This window comes from Oncorhynchus tshawytscha, linkage group LG15 (assembly GCF_018296145.1).
Source record: "Oncorhynchus tshawytscha isolate Ot180627B linkage group LG15, Otsh_v2.0, whole genome shotgun sequence".
Classification (NCBI taxonomy): Eukaryota; Metazoa; Chordata; class Actinopteri; order Salmoniformes; family Salmonidae; genus Oncorhynchus; species Oncorhynchus tshawytscha.
In genome coordinates, this window is record NC_056443.1 from 11,187,178 (window position 1) to 11,207,959 (window position 20,782).

General features: G+C 42.7%; 1 protein-coding gene across 1 annotated transcript; it reads right to left on the bottom strand.

The window, feature by feature from the left end:
• Positions 1 to 410: 410 nt before the first annotated feature.
• On the bottom strand, positions 411 to 20,562 carry LOC112214400 (transportin-3). Its single transcript, XM_024373093.2, has 23 exons — positions 20,293 to 20,562; positions 17,021 to 17,221; positions 16,584 to 16,657; positions 16,208 to 16,364; positions 15,519 to 15,662; positions 15,091 to 15,266; positions 14,735 to 14,873; positions 14,505 to 14,651; positions 14,195 to 14,302; positions 13,998 to 14,089; positions 13,676 to 13,815; positions 13,214 to 13,405; positions 9,292 to 9,383; positions 9,079 to 9,155; positions 8,861 to 8,921; positions 8,447 to 8,587; positions 3,525 to 3,641; positions 3,318 to 3,412; positions 2,961 to 3,117; positions 2,522 to 2,689; positions 2,119 to 2,231; positions 1,425 to 1,516; positions 411 to 1,255 (listed from the first exon to the last, which is right to left on the bottom strand). The coding sequence occupies exons 1-22, from the start codon at positions 20,404 to 20,406 to the stop codon at positions 1,456 to 1,458; spliced, it is 2,766 nt and encodes a 921-aa protein (XP_024228861.1). The 5' UTR covers positions 20,407 to 20,562; the 3' UTR covers positions 411 to 1,255; positions 1,425 to 1,455.
• Between the last annotated feature and the right edge of the window lie 220 nt (positions 20,563 to 20,782).

Genomic DNA, 20,782 nt, shown 5'->3' on the forward strand with positions numbered 1-20,782 from the left:
TACTGCATTCACGTAACAGGCAGGCTCCTCGTGGAGTGCAATGAGAGGCAGGTGGTTAGAGCTTCGGACTAGTTAACTGTAAGGTTGCAAGATTGAATCCCTGAGCTGACAAAGTAAAAATCTGTTGTTCTGCCCCTGAACAAGGCAGTTAAACCCACCGTTCCTAGGCAGTCATTGAAAATAGTAATGTGTTCTTAATGGACTTGCCTAGTTAAATAAAGGTGTTAAATCAAATTCGGCCAAATCGGAGTCCAAAAATACCGATTTCCGATTGTTATAAAAACTTAAAATCGTCCATTCCGATTAAATCGGTCGACCTCTAACCTTGACCAACTTGTTATTTTTAGGGGGTGAGGGATCTGGAATGAACAAACATCTAAACTCTAAAACATGATACAGACAACAGCAAATTTGTTCCTCACAGTTGTTTTATTGTTGTTCACAACATGGCTACAACGCCGACGGTGGCGTCTACCTCCAAGAATGGACGATGCCAGAGGTGGAAGAACAAAAAATATATATACTATTTGCCAGAGTCCCACTCGACCTGTCACAACTCTCCTTCCCTGGTAATAGAGAACAGTAAAACTCCAGCCAACATGTTTAAAAAGGTCAAAGGTGACGCCAAATCTCCCAGCATTCCCTTCAACCATTTCCTAAATGCCTCCACAAAGCAGTGGTGACCGTTTTGTGAAGGGCCTCGTGGGTTTGCTATTTATTTTTCTATATGGCACCGACAGCAAGACCATGTTAAAGTTCTAAAGACACATCCATGAAAATAAATCATTTCTCAATTTAAAAACGTACAAGTCTTTTTTTGATGCATTATGATTAGCAACCAGGCACATCCTTTGTTTTTTTCCCCCCCTTCCCTTCACTTGTTCTTTTTGAAGATGGATCCTGTAGAAATCCAACTGACGCAGAACTAATCCCATTTCTTTGAGTCGGTGAATTCTCCCTCCTCGGACATGCCCCCCTGCCCCGCCCCCTTTCAACCCTCGTGCCACCTGTTACTGTGGTGACAGTGAGGCAGGGGAGCGAGAGGGAGCGGAGGGGGGCGTCTTCTCACACAGCCAAAGGCGCATTTCGTTTGCGGGTTCACCCTGTCACTCCAATCCTTGCGATGCGTCTTGATTGGCTTTCCACAGTGCCAAGTCCCGCCCATCTGTCCAGTAGGAGATCCCTTTAGATTCTCGTCTGCTGCGGTCTTCAGCCTCTTTGCCGTCACCTCTGAATGTTCGCCAAAATATTTAACCTGAGGAAGAAAAACATTTAAATGACAAGAAATCAATGGAGATGTTACTGACACTTGCCAACCTAAATACGATCAGATATTTTTTTGGAACCATCTAAAAGACATGGGGTAAGATGAGTCTGCAGATCCCAGTGCGGGGGCTGTTTAGGTTTCTGTGTTGATGCCTAACCTGGTGTTCTGGCAGTGCTCTTTGGGCGTGGCTATCGGAACAATCTGGTGAACTCCCGGATAGCCCAGCACACCTGCTTACACTCCTCCGCACTGGAGAAAGAGGGGAAGAGCGAGAAAAGGGCAACGTTATTAATGTGGTGCATTTACATGGTAAAGGTTATTTCAAATAAAATAGGTAATTCAACACATTCAGGCTCGCCATTTATTCAAGGTCACTTTAAATGAATCTGAAATGAACCCACGTCGAGCATGCAGGGTCTCTCACAAGACTCCAACTGTGAACTCAAGGTGCTCCCTGAGAATTACTATCTAGCGGTCATCTGTCTGAAGCTCCCATTCCCTCAGAGACCGCATGTGAGAGAGGGTAGAGCGCTGGAAAACTGGGGAAGGGATGCTTCTAGGCGAGCCTAAACATGTGGCAGGGAATCCATGAGGTTCTCCTACTCTGGTTTTCCAGCGTTCCACTGCTGCAGGAACAGCTTGTTTGAGCATGCCTTGTGACACATGAGCTCTTCCCAGAGTCAGAACATAAACAGCTAGCTGTTTTCCAGTGGGAAAATGCAAAGTTTCACCTGACATAACTCCTGAACCTATGAGAACAACACGTGGCTAGTTAGATCATTTCTGGCAGAAAAGAATGCACCAGATTCCACTTGAGAAGCATGGAAGGGGCGTGGCTGTGATATGCTCACCTGGTGACCTGCTTGTGGAAGTCTGTGAGCTGTTTGTGTGTGACGGTCACCGCCCCGCCTGACGTCTCCTTAGGAAGCCCCTTCAGCGCGTTCTCCAGCCAGCGGCAGAACGTCTAGAAAACATATCTGCAACGTTAAACATCAAACACACATCAGGAGGCAATGCAATGGTAGTACTACAACACTTTCTCACAAGGGAAAGTGCTGTCATGCCCATGTCATTGGAAGTGTGTGTAAATATGAATTGTGGTCCCTGTTGAAAGATGTTCTCTTAGCGCCATCTTGTGGTATGACAGCGAGCACCTGTCGAAGACTGTATGTGTACATCTACTTTCAACTGCATATGTATTATACAAGTACTGTCAGGAGTGGTAGAGCATGTGTCAATATACATGTGACTCACCGGCCTGTCGAACACCATGATCTCCCAGAGCACCTCAGCCACATCGGGGAGTGTGTAAGGTGGCAGGCAGAAGCAGCATGTGTGCATGAGCTGGGTGACCAACTGCTGCCCGTGCTGCCCCATGGCCTGGCCTATTAGCTGCTTCCGCAGCTCAAAGTCATCCTCGTGCTGCAACGGGAAAAAAGGAAAAAAAACGTGACAATCTGACTGATATACTGTTGTTATTCAGAGGAGACATTTGGTTGATCGTCAGACAGTGAATCCCCATGTTTGAGGGGGTCAGTTTGAGCAAGGCGAGGCACAGATTTGCTCATCTTGATGACAAAGAATAATTTGGGATACAAATGTATTTGAGATCAGTGATTCTGCGCAGTCTGCAACAGAGACAAACCAACATTGACTGTTTGAAATAGATTTGACTTTGTTGGGGCTGACTCACGTCGTTGCTGACGCCCGTGTGGATGAGGTCTCTGACGAACTTCATGACACTGCAGTTGGCGTCCCGGTGGTCCAGTGTGGTGGCCGCGATAGCACACTGGATGATGTGGACAATGATGCCACTGCTGAGCAGGGTGACGGGACTACGCTGGACAAACCTGCAGAGAGAAGAAGCAAGAAGATAATCTTCTTTATAACCTAAATGCTGCTGTAAAACAATTATGCCTGTGTCAGGTCCCCAGCAATGGTTATTTTTCATTCTTGCCCCTCAGACAAAGCCCATTGAGTTTACATTTAAAAGTGAACTTATTTCGAGGGAGAGGAGCAACTGCTTGAACTGTGTTCCAGTTGATAATACCTGGTGGCGAGTCTGAAGAGGTCATCTACTGTGTCTGGGTGGTTACGGAGACCATTGGGCTGCTCCAACAGCTGGAAGGTGGGCATACACAGAGCCTACGGGGAGCGAGAAGGGACAAAGTCAGTTCAAAACCAATAGAACAAACCAGAGTTCCACTGCCACTCCAGTAAACTACAAGTACCTATGAAAGTGGTGTGTTTGTCCTACCTGTAGCATGTCTAGTAGACCTTGTCTGCAGCCTTCCTCCATGCCGTACTCATCCACCAGGATGCTGCCCAGATAAAGGAAGCAGGAGTGGGGATACACCTGATACACACTGACCATCTGAAACACCACACATTTAACATCTTTACACCTGATACACACTGACCATCTGAAACACTACACATTTAACATCTCTAGACCTGGTACACACACTGACAAGGGCCTGACATTATCTTTTGGGACTGAATTTTAACATGTCCGAAAGCTCAAGTCTGAAAATTGGTGACTGAAAATTGTGTTGTATGATGCAAGGAACCACTTTACCAATAACATTCATCATTATCACTGGTATTGACAATGGAATGCTGCTGGTCTCTGATCCCATGTATTATATCTCCTGCCGTTGTGCCTTGAGTAAGGCACTTCATTCCCCCCCTCTCAGTAAAATACTGCACAGATAGGCTACTGTATATAAAACACATGGTCGGTCAACCCTCCATCTGGGGAACTGCTGTTGAGTATAGGCTTTTTAGCCAACCCTGCTCAAGCAACAGTCAGCTTATCAAGGTCCTGTTGAGCAAGGTGGTGTGTTAGAGCAGGGCTGGAGCAAATTCCTGCACACCCAGTAGCTCTCCTGGACGAGGGTTGGCCACCCTGCAACATTACAACAAGGGATGCACGATATAAAACAAAAATATATATATTTATTTATTTTTAAATCGGTGAACATAACAGAAGATATTAGCTAAAAATACCAACATTGGTATCAGCCCAATGTTTAGTAACGCCGATGTGCAAAACCGATGTCAAAGCTGACGTGCATACCTACATAATGTAAGTACATGACGTAATGCAACGTAAAATTTTGCGCTACACGTGCAACACTGCAATCCTAACCTAGCCCACAATGTCTGCTGTTTGGATCGAACAGTCAACAAGTCAAGCAATCATTTGAAAGAGTAAGACAATTTCAGCGAGACAACTCAAATGCAAAATCAATTAAAGGCAAGATAATAGAATTCATTGCCCTTGACAATCAACCGTTCTCTGTCGTGGGTGATGGCTTTCGAGTAACGGTACACGTCGCCATACCGGAGTTACACAGTAATCGTGTCACTGCTATTAGTTTCACGACATACAATGGAACGCTGTTTGAGTCTTTGCATGCCAAAAAAGATACACGTCAACACTATTTGACACGTAAAATAACACTTCTTGACCCGTAAAATAAGCTTTTAATTTGACACGTCAAATAACAGTTCTATTATAGAATGTTGCATGTTCCGAATTTGCACATGCAAGCCAAAGTGCCACCACTACTATCAGTAGCGCTGTCAAAGCTGTACAAAAGAAAGTCTGCAAACAACCAAACACTGGCCACAAACGATGCGTTTACAATACCGCATTAGTAATAAAGCATTATTTGTTCGACTGCAACTTCTGGGGTAGCTAGCTTTAGCTTGGTACCTAAGCTAGCACCAAAACAAACAGCCTGAAAACAATGACGAGTAGAAACCACAGTTATTTTCATTATTCTTAGTAATGATTTAGGAATCCTTGTAAGTATTAGCTAGGTTGCCACTTGTTCACCTATTGAAATTGAACTTCAGTTCATGAAAATAAATAGCTAGCCAGCTCCTTAACCCCGTTGCCCAAAGCTAACATAAGCAGCCAGCTAGCTTTCATCTGGCTAGTGAGGCTCGACCGGACCGGGTTGTGAAGCTAGCCACAATAAGGATTAGGCACAATAGTGGAATTTGCGGTTTGCCTTTTAATAAAAGTACCCATTTGAAAGTGATGCAAAATCCTGCCATATTTAGACTAGATAATGCTAAACAAGGTTGGAATGTGAAATCAGTCTACTCAATACCCAAGATAGGTTTCCCCCAACGTCTTCCTCAGAGTTATCAGACTCCAAAACATCCACACAGTATTGTTTTTCCTCTGGAATAGTGTTCAAAACACATAGGTTGACAATAAATGTGGCTCAATTCACAGTAGTTTGAGTCCCACAATAAGAGCTACGACGCTAATGTTCTCTGGGTGTCAATTAGTAGACTGATACCTATGGATTGTGGATCAAATTACATGGGGTAAGGCTGTACAGGGAAATACGTATGCCTCCAATGCAATTCTAAAGTCTAATACATCCAGTGTGATTTCAGATTTGTCAAATTAACAAATTGTATTTTGTTGATTTTATATAACATTCCAACCTCGTTTTGCATGATCTATTCAATAATGGCATAATTCTACTATTCATTTGCATCACTGTCAATGTCATACTTTTATTTTGAAGGCTAACTGGAAAGTCCACTATTGTGGCTAGCTTCACAAAATGGGTCAGACCCCCATTAATCAAATAAGAACGGTCTTATAAATTAGGGTTATTTTAGATGACACCTAGCTAGATAGATAGCTAGCTAACTAACTAACTAACGCTACTGAAACAGATGTCGTTTTGCTATGTTTGCATCCATCAGCTAGCTAGCACTGTAGACAAGTTACGTATCGATGAATCGTTGTGACATATGAAATAAGAGAGTGGTAGAGTAATCAATGTGTAATAACTACGTTTTTAAAAAGTATGAATGTGTTAAATGTGATGCAGTCATATTCAGGTGGTCAAAACTGGTCAAAAGTGTTATTTGACATGTATCTTTTATGACACGCAAAGACCCAAAACGGCATTCCATAGAAATCCTGGTTGAGAATGAAACAACTGAACGAAACAGCACAGCAAGTAGGTGAGAGAAATAGGTTTTGATTATGTTTTACTGGTAATGGGGACATATGTAAATGCCAACAATATAACTTTTTTGGTCAGTGTGGTGTGTGTGTGTGTGTGTGACCTTTAACTAGGCAAGTCAGTTAAGAACAAATTCTTATTTACAATGATGGCCAAACCCGGACAACGCTGGGCCAATTTTGTGCCGCCCTATGGGACTCCCAATTACAGCCTCTCGCACTGAGATGCAGTGCCTTAGACCGCTGTGTCAAAGTGTGTGTGTGCGAACTATTTAACTGTACTAGAATGCATAAAAGGCCCCTAAAATGTAAAAATCTCTTTTGGGCAAGGAAAATATCGTAATCAGCCAAAAATGTAATTTTGGTGTATCACTAATTACAACCAAATACTTACGTCGTTATAAAATAATTTCACTCATTTAATGAACCAGGGATTAAAATGATTAAGGTGGACGAGGTAGCCTACTAAAAAGTTTCTATTTGTAAGGTTAAAATATTCAGTGTTCAGGGGAGATCATTACAGCAAAGGAGTTACTTGTCAATTGGGCTATTCTAAGAATATTTGTTAACGTTGTCAGAATTACATGGCCAGTATTGAATAGAGGAGAATCCTAGCCAATTGAGCGCTGTAGAGATGGTTTTACAACCGGAGTTTGAAGTATCAGTTTCATCAACTGCGCACCCATATCAAAATGTGTGTTGGCCATTTGCAGCAATACACGAGTTCCTGTGGAAAGTTATTTTAGTTAGTCGGACATGACATTTATTGCATACTAACAGTTAACTAGCGAGATTGAAATTCAAAGCAGTGTAGTTTGGCTGGTTACCTAGTTAGTCTTTTGCATATCATTATTTTGCAAATGTACTTCAGTCTCGCTCTCCCTCCCTCTGGAAACTGGCACACAGCTGATGCACAGGATTCTTATTGTTGACCAAAAATGTGCTATAACTGGGAAATAGCTTACTAGCAATTATCAACAAATGTGCAAACGCGGATCCCTTTGACCTCAAAAACACATCTTGCGACTACATGATTGAAAGACCACTTTGCCTATGTGATAGAATTACATATTTACCCGATTTGTTTGATATTAATAGTTAACGATGATATACTTAACTATAGTAAGACATTTCTGTTCTTTTAAAATGTTGATTTTCTGTAAAAGGATGGTTTCCACTAACTTCATGCAGTTAATATGGGCGTATGGTAAGGGAATGGGTTTTGCTAGAGATTGCTTGAGCTGACAATGACTTGGTGATAAAAACCTAAAGCCGGCATTCCATAGACGAGATGTGGTGTGTGTAACCCAGATAGAGATCGCCTAGAAGAGTTTAGAACAATCACTCATTGTCTTATCTTCCAGGCATCTGGGAAACTAAGCCGGGTTGGGGGTTAAAATAAAAAAAACCTGTGCGGATGACCACAGGATAAATCCAAAGTGGCTAATGGTGCCCCCAACCTTTTTTGGGAGGGGTGGAACCAGCCATGACTAAGCATCTTTAGTATATAAAAAAAAAACTGTAACGTTTGTCTTTAAAGTTTAGGCTGCTCAGCCCAACAGTCACGAGTGTTGGGTTGACTAGTCTCATTGTAATAATTCAACAAAATTAAATAAAGATGATTGTTTGAAGAAATAAGAAAGTCTCTCTCAGTATGAATTTCCACGACACCTGTCAGTGCAGGCCTACAATAATTATACTGTATTCCGATGCGCTCTGCAGAGATTGGGAGTGAGCAAAACATCGCATCCGGAGGACACTGATCTAATTATGAGCAAAGTAACCTAAATATTTTTTTTTCCAAAAATGACTAGCCCCGGGCAAGCAGACAAGCCTTAATGTTATGCTGACCATCTGAAACACACACTGTTAAGACCTATACTAGGGTCAAAAAATGTCCAGTAACTTTCCACAGATTCCCAGAAATCTAGATTCAAGAGGGAATAATCAGGAAGCAAGGGAATCTGTCAACCCAGGAGTTTTGAGAAGTTACCGGAATTTTGCAACCCTATACTGTACATTTAGCCTAACTTTGTCATAAGTCACCAGCTGCCTGCCCTGGGCTCAACAAGCACCCAGTGGCGATGGACATTGTATACACAAATAACAGACACGCCAACAAAGATTAACCCATCTGCCTATGGGGCGTATTGTGACCCAAACACAGGAACACGCACCTGTGTGACGAGTGGCTGTAGTAGAGAGGCAGAGCCCTTGCCCACGCAGCGCACAGCGAACCGCAGGCAGCGACAGCAGCGTTCCACAATGCGGTTATCAGCCTGGTGTGTGTTTAGAGTCTGTGACAGGACCGGCCAGATCTACAGAGAACCAAGGAAACACCAAATATGGATTTAGCATGAGAAACTGTGGGAATGTCTGTACGCAATCATGGCCTCAAATTGAAATTACAATCTGAAAAGGAGAAAAGCACCAAGGTAGTTGAGCACCAAAATAGTTCCATTAAAACAACTTAGTCCAATTAATGTGTTGAACAATGCAGGTTGTATGCAATTGGTAGCTTCGTCCAAATACAACAACAATAAAAAGCTCAAATGTAGAGGGTGGAAAAAAGAAACTGCCAGTTGCTTTACCTCCTGGATGACTTTCTGACATGGGTGTGTTTGTCCATTCTCTACAATGGGGTTTGTGTGTCTGGGGGGGGGAGAAAAAAACATTAAGCCAAACATTTCTGCTTAAAATATTAATCAGCCCAAATCATATCAGTATAGCTACATTAGACAGTTCGTGGCCTGGGCAACCAGGATATGTATTTATATAGCACAATGCGTTATAAATGAGTTGATTGTACCGGAAGATTACTGCTAGTCTGTCCAGCCAGACAGTGGGGTCAGCGGCTTTCCCATTGCTGGGGTCCTGAGAGAGAAGCTGAAGATAGGAGACAAATAAGCAAACCTGTTGGTATCACACAAATACCCAATCCACAAAACTACTACTATTGTAGTGGGTTACACACAACCTAAACAAACAAACTTGCACATAAACAAATGGCAGAAAAACACACCTTTTTGAGGGCCATGACCTGCACAGCACACAGGTCACTCAAACACTCAGCAATCTTCTCCAGGGGCAGACGAGCCAGGACCAGGGCTGTACCTGCATTGCAAAACAACCTGCATTACCATGGTGACAGAGCAACACCACTCGTTTAATACAAATCAAACTCATTAGGTAATCAAATAAAAAAAACTGGACCCACAGTCCAGAGAGAACAAGTTGCTGAAAGAAATGGACTAGCAAGTGAGACAGAAATGAATAAAAACAAGAGATTGAAAGTGAGAGATGGAATAGAGAAGGAGTGGAGCAGAGAAAGACCAAAGTAGTGGAAAGAGTGGCATGGTATAAATGACTGGACTACATTCATTTTGGAGAATCTCTTATACAAATGGGTTAAAGTTATGTATTAATAGTAAATAATGGCCACTTCTCAGAAAGTATTAAAATTGTCAAAAGGAGTTAAAACACGTCAACTATTGCCATTAGAGGTCGACCGATTTATTGGAATGGCCGATTAATTAGGGCGGATTTCAAGTTTTCATAAATCGGAAATCGGTATTTTTGGGCGCCGATTAAAAAAAATATATACACACACCTTTATTTAACTAGGCAAGTCAGTTAAAAACACATTCTCATTTTCAATGACGGCCTAGGTGGGTTAACTGCCATGTTCAGGGGCAGAAAGACAGATTTTCACCTTGTCAGCTCGGGGGATCCATCTTGCAACGTTACAGTTAACTGGTCCAAAGCAATAACGACCTGCCTCTCTCTCGTTGCACTCCACAAGGAGACTGCCTGTTACACGAATGCAGTAAGCCAAGGTAAGTTGCTAGCTAACATTAAACTTATCTTCTAAAAAACAATCATAATCACTAGTTATGGTTGATGATATTACTAGATATTATCTAGTGTGTCCTGCATTGTATATAATCTGACTGAGCATACAAGTATCTAAGTATCTGACTGAGCATGGTAGGCAGAAGCAGGCACGTAAACATTAATTCAAACAGCACTTTCGTGTGTTTTGCCAGCAGCTCTTCGTTGTGCGTCAAAAGCATTGCGCTGTTTATGACTTCAATCCTATCAACTCCTGAGATGAGGCTGGTGTAACCGAAGTGAAATGGCTAGCTAGTTAGCGCACGCTAATAGCGTTTCAAAAGTCACTCGCTCTGAGCCTGTGGTTGTTTCCCTTGCTCTGCATGGGTAACGCTGCTTTGATGGTGGCTGTTGTCGTTGTGTTGCTGGTTCGAGCCCAGGGAGGAGCGAGGAGAGGGACGGAAGCTATACTGTTATACTGGCAATACTAAAGTGCCTATAAGAACATCCAATAGTCAAAGGTATATGAAATACAAAATGGTAGAGAGGGAAATAGTCCTATAATATCTACAACCTAAATAATAACTACAACCTACTTATGGCCCTGCCTACACAACTTTCTAACAATGTTTTATTCTACTTTATTTGGAATGGGCCTATTCATATAATGATTATGAATTCAGAGGGCAGAAATGACTAAATATTAAAGCATTAGACCTCTCACTTAAATGCTTCAATCATACAAAAACTATACTATATCCAAACTGGTTCTCTAGCAGATTAGTAAGAATGGCTCACCTAGTATTCAAGAATGGCCTTTTTCTCTTCATTCAGATTACAACCTCTCACTTTTGGTTTATTTTTAACACAAGACATAGAAAACTGTTGGCAATTTCAGTTTAATCCACCAGAAGAGACAGAACAAACATTATCATTAAACTCCAATACACTAATTGATTAAAAAAAGTGTATTTGGAGAAAAATCATTTAAAATGTATAATCTTCTAAATGATATAAATACAACTGGTGGAGTTCTCACACTGGCAGTTAACAAAAACATATGGAAATGTCTGCTCTAACCAAAATCACAACCAACAGATTGCAGCATTACTGCACAAATGGAGGAGTCAAGTGGAAGGGGGAGAAGGTAAGGAACTTGTCTTTTGTCCCTACATGAAGACCAAAATAATTTACAGCTGCGCCATACAGGTTGACAAAGTAGTCAGGAGATTTGCGATGTACCGATTCCCTGGCACATGGTTAGTGAACTGATAGACAAAACAACACCAGATTAAAAACATAGAATTTCAATTATACAAAATTCTTGCGATAGTGCACACACACAGTACCAGTCAAAAGTTTACACCTATTCATTCCAGGGTTATTTTTACTATTTTCTACACAGTGTAGAATAATAGTGAAGACAACATATGGACTCGTTTTAACCAAGAAAGTGTTAAACCAAAATATATTTTATATTTGAGAATCTTCAAAGTAGCCAACCTTTGCCTTGATGACAGCTTTGCACACTTGGAATTCTCTCAACCAGCTTCATGAAGTACTCACCGGGAATGCATTTCAATTAACAGGTGTGCCTTCTTAAAAGTGAACGTGGAATTTCTTTCCTTCTTAATGCATTTGAGCCCATCAGTTGTGTTGTGACCAGGTAGGGCTGGTATACAGAAGATAACCCTATTCGGTAAAAGACCAAGTCCACATTATGGCAAAAGACCAAGTCCACATTATGGCAAGAACAGCGCAAATAAGTAAAGAGAAATAGTCCATCATTACTTTAAGACAAAGGTCAGTCAATCCAGAACATTATGAACTTTTAAATGTTTCTTCAAGTGCAGTCACAAAAACCATTAAGCACTATGATGAAACTTGCTCTCGTGAGAACTACCACAGGAAAGGAAGACCCAGAGTTACCTCTCCTGCAGAGGATAAGTTCATTAGAGTTACCAGCTTCAGAAATTGCAGCCCATATAAATGCTTCAGAGTTCAGAAAAGACTGCATGAATCAGGCCTTCACGGTCAAATTTGACCAAGAAGGAGAGTGATGGAGTGCTGCATCAGATGACCTGGCCTCCACAATCACCCAACCTCAACCCAATTGAGATGGTTTGGGATGAGTTGGACTGCAGAGTGAAAGAAAAGCAGCCAACAAGTGCTTAGCATGTGTGGGAACTCCTTCAAGACTGTTGGAAATGCCTTCCAGGTGAAGCTGGTTGAGAGAATGCCAAGAGTGTGCAAAACTGACAAGGCAAAGGGTGGCTGGCTCCTTTGAAGAATCTCAAATATAAAATACATTTTTATTTGTTTAACACTTTGGTTACTACACGATTCCATGTGTTACTTCATAGTTTTTACATTTTCACTATTATTCTACAACGTAGAAAAAAGTACAAATAAAGAAAAATGCTTGAATAAATAGTTGTGTCCAAACTTTGACTGGTACTCTGTGTGTAATTTTTATTTTTATTTTTTAACACACGAGATACAACCATCCCAGCCCTGCAGACTCGACTGTGAAGAACCAATCATTAGAGCACTTGTTTTGGTACTGGTACTGTTGATTGTTTTTGGTCGCAGGTTCAGGAATGGCTGAAAGCTCCAGGTAAATGTTGGAATCTAACTCCACAAATTTTATAAGTCAGTCAAATCGATCAATAATACTCTTAGCAAAAGGTTTAACTTTAAATTTACAATCTGTAGAAATTATGAGAATAGAAAGTTTCAAAATGTTTGTGAAACATCAGTGGAAAAATATATGGCAGCTAGAAATCAAAACTGGATGGTCTTCAGAGATAGATGGGAGGGGTTGAGAGTAGTTGAAGGATGGGACTAAAATAAACAAAAGATAAGTAATGTAAAATATAATATATATATATAATATTTATGAGCTGGAAGTGGAAGCATAAATATTTTTGTCCATTAGTTTACTCCAATTAGGTGAGGGGTAGTAGGTTTAGGGGGAAAATAATAAACATCTACAAAATAAAATAAAAAGTGGGATTGAAAATGCAGACGACACTGATAGAAGCCACAATCTGCCATATTAAAACTAATCTACCCCATAAAAAGTGTCAAAAATAAGGGTGGCATAACGTTACCTTTGAGGAGGCCTACGGCGGCTTCGGTGGTCAGGGCAAAGGAGTCGAGGGCACGGGCGATGTCCAGCAGGCCCTGGAAGTGCTGGGCCATGTGGTCCCGGCACACAGAGCAGATGTTATGGATCGCCTTGGCCGCCACGGAAGCTAGGGTCTTCTCCCTCAGGCCCTTCATCAGGTAGTTCAGCACGGGGTCTGTGACAGAGCGGGGCTAAGGTCATACACACATCCAGAGTATACAACCAAGAGGGGCACAGGCAGAGGTGTAACAAAACAGAGTGACACAGGCATTTGACACAGGACGGAAAAAGGAATGGAAAACAGAGAAAAATGACAAGGAAACAGACGTGCTCAAAACTAGAGTTACACACTAACACACAGATGAAGATGAACCTCCAAATTGATTAACTCAATCACTCAGGTCCCGAGCTAAGCAATTGACTGTAACGTGAACACTGAACCTACCTAGGAACCGCGGGTTGCGGTCAACGACCTCGCTCATCTCCCCCACCAGCTCAATGCTGGTGTAGCGCACGGCGATATGGACAGTCTCTGGCAGCAGCACCACCTGCTCTAACACCTCTGTCAGGGTGGGGTTGTTCTCACTGACAGGGGGAAAGCATTAACACGTTATACATTACGCACAAATTAAAGATTGAAACGTTACACAAACACCCTGGGGGGGAATATACAAATCTACAGCGGTTGTACACATTCTACACAGTGGGGAAGGGATTTAGTCATAATTCATTCTATTAATGAGGAATGACATGCAGAGGACACTCACGGGTCTACACTCTTGGCGATGGCGGCCATGATGAAGAGAACAGCCTCGGTCACCTCCCAGGGAGGGTTGCCTTCTTTTAGAGTGGAGTACAACTGAGAGAGTGAGAGGGAGAAAGAGGAAAAACAGGAGAAGACAGTCGGTATATCTTGTCATCTAAATGACATCATTTGAACTTGCAATTTCCAAAAGGTTGCTACCTGGGAGAAACATTCCATGGAGCCCACAAGGAAAATGACATCCTTCACAAGATCAGACACCCTCATCCTGAACTCCCCAAAGTCATCTGTATCTTCTGGGATGCCCTCCTGTGGATCAACACAAAAGTGGAGACCATGAGTGAAGGATACTCTACTTCCAAAGCCAAATGATGTACTGAAGTACTTGGTAATACGTGCATATGGTTAAGGGATTCTACAATCAGATACGACATAAGCAGAGTATTGGGGAGTATGGTTGGCATCACTGGAATTGGTTAAGGACTCCTTGTCATGTGTTGGTGGTCCTTACGTGGTCGGGGTCTAGTTGGCAGTGGCGGGCCAGGCCGTGCAGCAGTCTCTGGATATAGGGTCTGAAGATGCCGTGGAGGGCAGGGTCGTTGGTCTTATACAGGTTCTCTCCCAGACGATACCAGAAGTTAAAGGAAATCTCCACAACCTGAGATTCACCAGAAGAGAACACACACACTTGAAATCCACCCAAAACAGAGTGTGTGTGTGGGCATATCTTGTGTTGTGTACCTCATATTGGGGGTGTCCTGCACAGATGAGCAGCAGCTCAAGCGTTCGCAGGTCTCCCATGCCCTGGCCTGGACTCTTGACTGTGGTCTCCAGAAACGTCTCACACAACTCAGTGAAGATCCTACAGTAATTCAACACTCTGACAGAACAAGGGAGAAGGAGAGAGAGTTAAGGAAGGAGAGAGTTGTGGATAAAAGTTATCATTCTTTTCTTCCACACAGAGGACAGTGGAGAAGAGTCAGACGAGTTCAACATCAAGAGCAATGGAGGAAGGATAGGTTTGGGGCAGGAAGGAGTGTGGTGTTTGGATAGGTGATCTTGGTGTATGTATGTAAAGGGGAGTAGTGTGTTCATACTTGTCGAGGTCCTCCCGTGCCACAGCCATATGGTAGGCCGTCTCCAGCGTGAGGACGCCCTGAAAAAGCTGCAGGGCCAGGGGCATGTGTGTGTCCACGTTCTCGATGGCGTACAGTGCTGAACACACACAGTCGGACGCAGCCTCGTGCAGGTTAGTGGACGTCTCGTCTCTTTGCTGCCAAACAGACAAAAAATAACAGTATGACAAAGAGATGTTCGGTGGCTGAAACTCATGCATTATGCATACAAGCGATTAGCATTCTAAACCGGCATAAATTATTGCCCCGCCCCCCCATGGTTGTTGCACAAATAAGGGTTTGGAACGAATGCTGCTCTAATATTTCGAGGGACTTTGGGAGTGTTTGTCACTAGCACTGTTAATTTGTGCTTCCAAAATGCCGTGAGAGAGTGAGAGAAAGAGACATACCAGCACTTGGAAAAGGACCATCAGGAGCTGGTTGTTGGCCATAAAGTTGCTGTCCAGGACTCCCAGGTTGAACCAGCTTCCCAGACAGCGGAACACCTTGATCAGCATCTTCTCATTGCTGCCAGACTTCTCCACACATGTCATCTAGAGACAACACACATGCGCTAACAACACTGATCCTTATCAAAACCACAACACTGTGTCTGAAGCCAAACGCACGAGGAAGTTCACCCAACGAAACAGGAGTCACAACAGGTGTTATTGACTCAAGGAAAATTGTTGATTGTAGTTTGAGGTAACCCCCAACACAAGCAGTATAGTTCTGTCTCTTTTCTGTTGGTTTTGGGAGGACAACTCATACATCCTTACACTTAATCCTCAAAAACATCTACAGTCAAACTTGGAAATTCTGCAGAGAAAATTATACTACAAAGTGAGTGGTTCAGTTTGTCCCTCTAAGGTAGTGGTAGTAGCTGAATAGCTTTGTGATAATGAGGCTGTATATCACAGGGTTTTATAATGAGAGGATGAACCCATGGGGGGTCTGCTTAACCAGTAAGGGGGAGTAGTGACAGGTGCTCTAGTTTAGACCAGCTGAAATCAGGTGGGTAAAATAGGCTAGTATATGAGTGTTGGCGAGAGAAAGATGAATGGATAGTGTGCGTGTCGGCCAGAGAGAGAACTCTCACCAGTAGGGTGACCACAGTACTGGAGTAATAGGCCAGGTCCTCGATGATCTCTGTCCTGCGATTGGCTCCGATGCGTAGGGAGCGGCTGTGGACCTCCTCAGGGAGCACTGTAAGGATCTCTATCAGAAACGTCATGGAGCTGACATCATTGCTATACCTGAGAGGCAAGGAGAGTGGAGCAGAGACGGCAGCAGTCAGTAATGAGAAAATTAGCATGAAGGAGATGTATTTGAAGCTTAACGTCACCTCAAAAATACCAACTATTTACAATGGCTTTTGACTTTAGAGAACCACCCAGTCTAATATCCTGTAACTCTGGCATTCTGTTACCCACAGGTGTGATCTGAGATGAGTGGTTGAACGGCAGGGGTCTTACTTTTCAATGAGGGTGTGGACACAGCCCTTCCAGGAGGCCATCTGTAGGGCGAGGTCTGCAATGGCCAGAGCAAGCTGAGAGAGGGAGGAGAGAAATTAGACAAGAAATCAGGAAGAACTTGTAAGGATTAGAGTATCTTAATGCCATGTAATACTGTATTTGTTCAATTGTACCACAGCTACACCCCTGTGGTGGTACATTGGGGTAAATGCTAGAGTTCTATTGCTACTGTGCCATGTGCATGGCTAAGCCTTTGGGACATTTCGATGGTCAGTGGGACATTCCTCGAGAGCATTCTAGGAGCATAAAGGCTAAGACAGAAATCCAAGTCATCCGAGAGTGTCGGTGGTCACTGACAGAGGGTGATACCGGATGGACAATAATTGGATGGAAGGAGCGTTACCCTAGGTTACATCAATGTGCGAGGAGGCCATTACCTGAGTGACGATGATGGGGGAGAGGTCCTTGAGGCTCTGTATGTGTGAGAGCAGGGAGTCTCGGAGGGCGATGTGAGTCTCTGGGGGGAGCTCAAAGAACGACGTCTGGATCTTCATCTTCATGGTCTGGGCGGCAAAGTAACAAGACTCTACGTCCTGTTTCAGCTGGAGGAGCTGGTCTGCCATCTCCCACGCGTACATCTGTGGGGAGGGGATACGGGGAGAACAGTTAGCGCCACCTTTAACTTTATTCAGACAGGAAGGTTACGGAAACAAGTCAAAAACAGGGATACTGGTGCGGAACCGCCCTGAATGAGAGATGTGCCCCTGCTACAGCGGTAAATATGAAAATCAAAGCCCATTCCAAATGAAGCAAATAAACCCACCTACGTTTCATTGTTTAAGCCATTTTTCCCATGTGGCTGCACTTGTCATCCCGGGACAGTGCCGTATTTCAGGCCCTTTTCACGTCATTTCTTTCTACAAAAAATGACCTTTTGTCAGCGAGACGCAATTAATTCAGGCTACAAGAATGTAGACCTAATGACAATCACCGACTGTTATTACACCTTTTGGTGTTTTTTAACATACGTCTTTCCATTTATCAAATGGGTGCACAGTGCACGATTTTAGATTTATTTCTAAAATCTAGTACTTTTTCATGTGATTTGGTTGACAATCAGAAGAAATCATGACTGGTTGTGTTCATGCCACATTAAAGGGTAATACATTTTTGGCATTAAAATGGCATGACTTAACTATTAGGCCCTTAAAAATAGTCAGACATGTTACGCCGATTGTCAAAAAAAATTCACTACAAAAAGTAGGCTACCTGTCCATGTTTGTCCACTCCATTAGCCTAGGCTATAACCCCCTAAACAGACTGGATCCACACTGAAAATACACAATCATTAGTTCGATAAAAGACCTACTCACAAAGGAGATGGAATTGTTAATACATTTAGAAAATTCCAAAGAAAAGGCAGAATAAACTAAATCGAACATCTTTATATCAAAAAGACAGATTTTGGTCTATAATCCTGGGGGGAAAAATGTCTTTCAACGAAGCAAATAGAGCCCAGTTTCAAATGATCACTGAGGATAACTGTTGCAGACTTCAGATGCGCATCACATCGCACCGGCAACTTTTTTTAAATTCTGTTATATTCATGTTTTTTGTTGTCTTTTTTTTACAATAAAAATAAGTGTCTTGACTGTGATAAGGGCTCGGGGAAAAAGCGTTGTGTCTGCTAAATTAACAATGCAAGGCTATGCAATTGCACAGCCATAGGCTTCTACAAGTAAGCGCCACTGCTGAGGTTACTGCCTTTTTGAAGATTGTGTTCCACAATATAATCAGTTGACATTAAAGGTTTCAATAACTTCACTTGCTTTTAAATTAGGAATTGTTATCTGTAATGGTTATGATAAATTAGGCATTGTTGGCATAGTCCTACAGAAAAATGTAAACAATTTTAAAGATATTTTGTTCTCAAATGGGGGAAAAAATAAGGTGAGAACTCAAACAATCACAAAAAAAAAAGCACCTCCCAGTAAATGGATTACTTTGCTTACATTCTCAGGGTTGGGTTCCAACCTACTCAAATTATTTCAAAACCACACTAATCACATAAACACCCAAAGGGAGTAGGCCCATTGAAAAAAATGCAGTAGGCCAAATCTGATATCCTTCCTATGCAACACCATCAGGTGTCTGTTGCTAGCTGGCTTCATAGAGGGCTTGTTGCCTTAACCAACAGTTGGTCAGCTATTAGATATTCTGGAGTATGGTATAAAGTAAAACCTGGTAAAAATGTGTATGAGAATTTATATTGCAAAGTGAAACAGCCAAGCCCCTTCCCCATTTGTCCATCAGTGTCCAGTATGTCCTGGCAGCCAGGGTGAAAAAGCTGCTGACAGCACAGAGCACACACACAGTGCTCATCACTCAGATGGCTCCTACTCTCCCAATTTAGACTGTTCAGATCCAAGTGCCAGCAAACTCAGGAAGTTGCTTGTCACAGTCTAAAGTGTTTTAAAACATGTTATGCGACATTTCATTTTTTCTTAGGGAATCAACACATGGCTTTGTGAGGCCTTTCTGTGGGAACTGCATGATAGTGGGGAGAAATAGCTGTTTTGAATCCAGTTACCCTGAGGCTGTGTCTCTCAATGCAACCTGTAGGAAGGCCATCTATTATAGAAGTTATCACAATAATACGTTAAAGTTGGTAGGAATACGTAGCGGCAATATGAAGTGGGCCGTATTTCAGATCATTGATTGTCCGATGACAGACAATGATTACATTTCCTGCAGTGGTTAAGGCAGTAACCAATGAATATGCGGAAACCAGACCGACGCAGCACCAATGGAGGAAAAACAAAAAAAAACAAATGCGGAAATAAAACGGCTAACGTTAACCAACAGCAAACAACTTTAAGTGGCACACCATTTACCCAACATAATCAACACAAATGGAAGTTGTTCGTGTAGCTAGCCAGGTTAACGTTCGCTGACTATCTCAAAGCAAAAGCCCCCCTGGCAATATCGTTAGCCCGCTAGCTAACTTTAGCTAGCGAGGCAACACGCCCCTCTACTAAGCAATTTAGCCTTATGTGGCTAAAACGGCAAGTTTGCTAGCAAGTAATGGACGCTAGCATGGTGGCCACCCTCGCCTCGCGCTCTTCCTGTATTATGCCCGGCTAACGTAACTGTCATTAGCGCGAGCTACTGATTATGTCAAGAATGCAGTTTAGTTAACCCTAGGCAACTACATAAGCTAACTAGCAATACATTGATGTTAAACTAGTTACTGTATCTGCTGTGTGGCTAACTAGCTAGCATTGTCAAACGCCATGGATTGTTTAAGGACTAACGTTACACGCGAGAGAAAGCTAGCTTGTGTTAGCGTTATCATCTTCGTTGCACATAGGAATCCCCATAGACCTATACCCGTTTCCATTTGACAGTTACTAGCAGGCTAGTAGTGGAAATAGCAACTGTGCGGCTAATGCTAAGTAGTTAGTTTGTTAGCTATCTACCAAACTAGCTTAACTAAGCTAACTAGATAATGCTATGCAGTTTGTTGCTAGCGTGTGAATCTATGCTCATTCATTCGTAGTTGGGTTAGCATATACAAACACATGTTTTTTTATCACCATGGTATTACGCATTCTGATGCAATGTTTTGTTTTCGGCCTCACACGACCTGCCTAGCCATGTCTTGTTCTAGGCCCATTCCAAGTCCCCCCCATCTCTCGAGTTTACTTACCGATCTCTGTAGCTCCCCCAGCCACACCGAAGCTCGCTCTTTACCGGCGGGGTCCGGATCATGATAAAGAGCCTGCACAGCTTGATACACAAGTGCGACTGTCGGTTTCTCCATAGCGCTATGCTACGTTACAGTTTAGTGTAAATGTGAAGGCGCTACAGGTTCCACAGATTATGTTTAGACGGGGTAATATTTATTCGTTCCTTGTGCTCGCTGTTCCGACCGCCATCTCAATCGAACACAGGCTCCCCGTGTGTCGCCGACAAACGCCCCCGTCTAGAAATACAGATACAGGAACTAAAAGCTGTACACACTAAAAGCTTCACATATTCGAGAGACACAATGGGCGGGTCTCTTTTACTGTTGTAAAAACAAGAAACACCATATCAATTGAATTTAATTAATGGTTACAATGTATAACTATGTTGCTATGCGGTATGTACAAAAAAATGTAAGAGAACCCCAATATACACTGAAAGACCGTTAGATG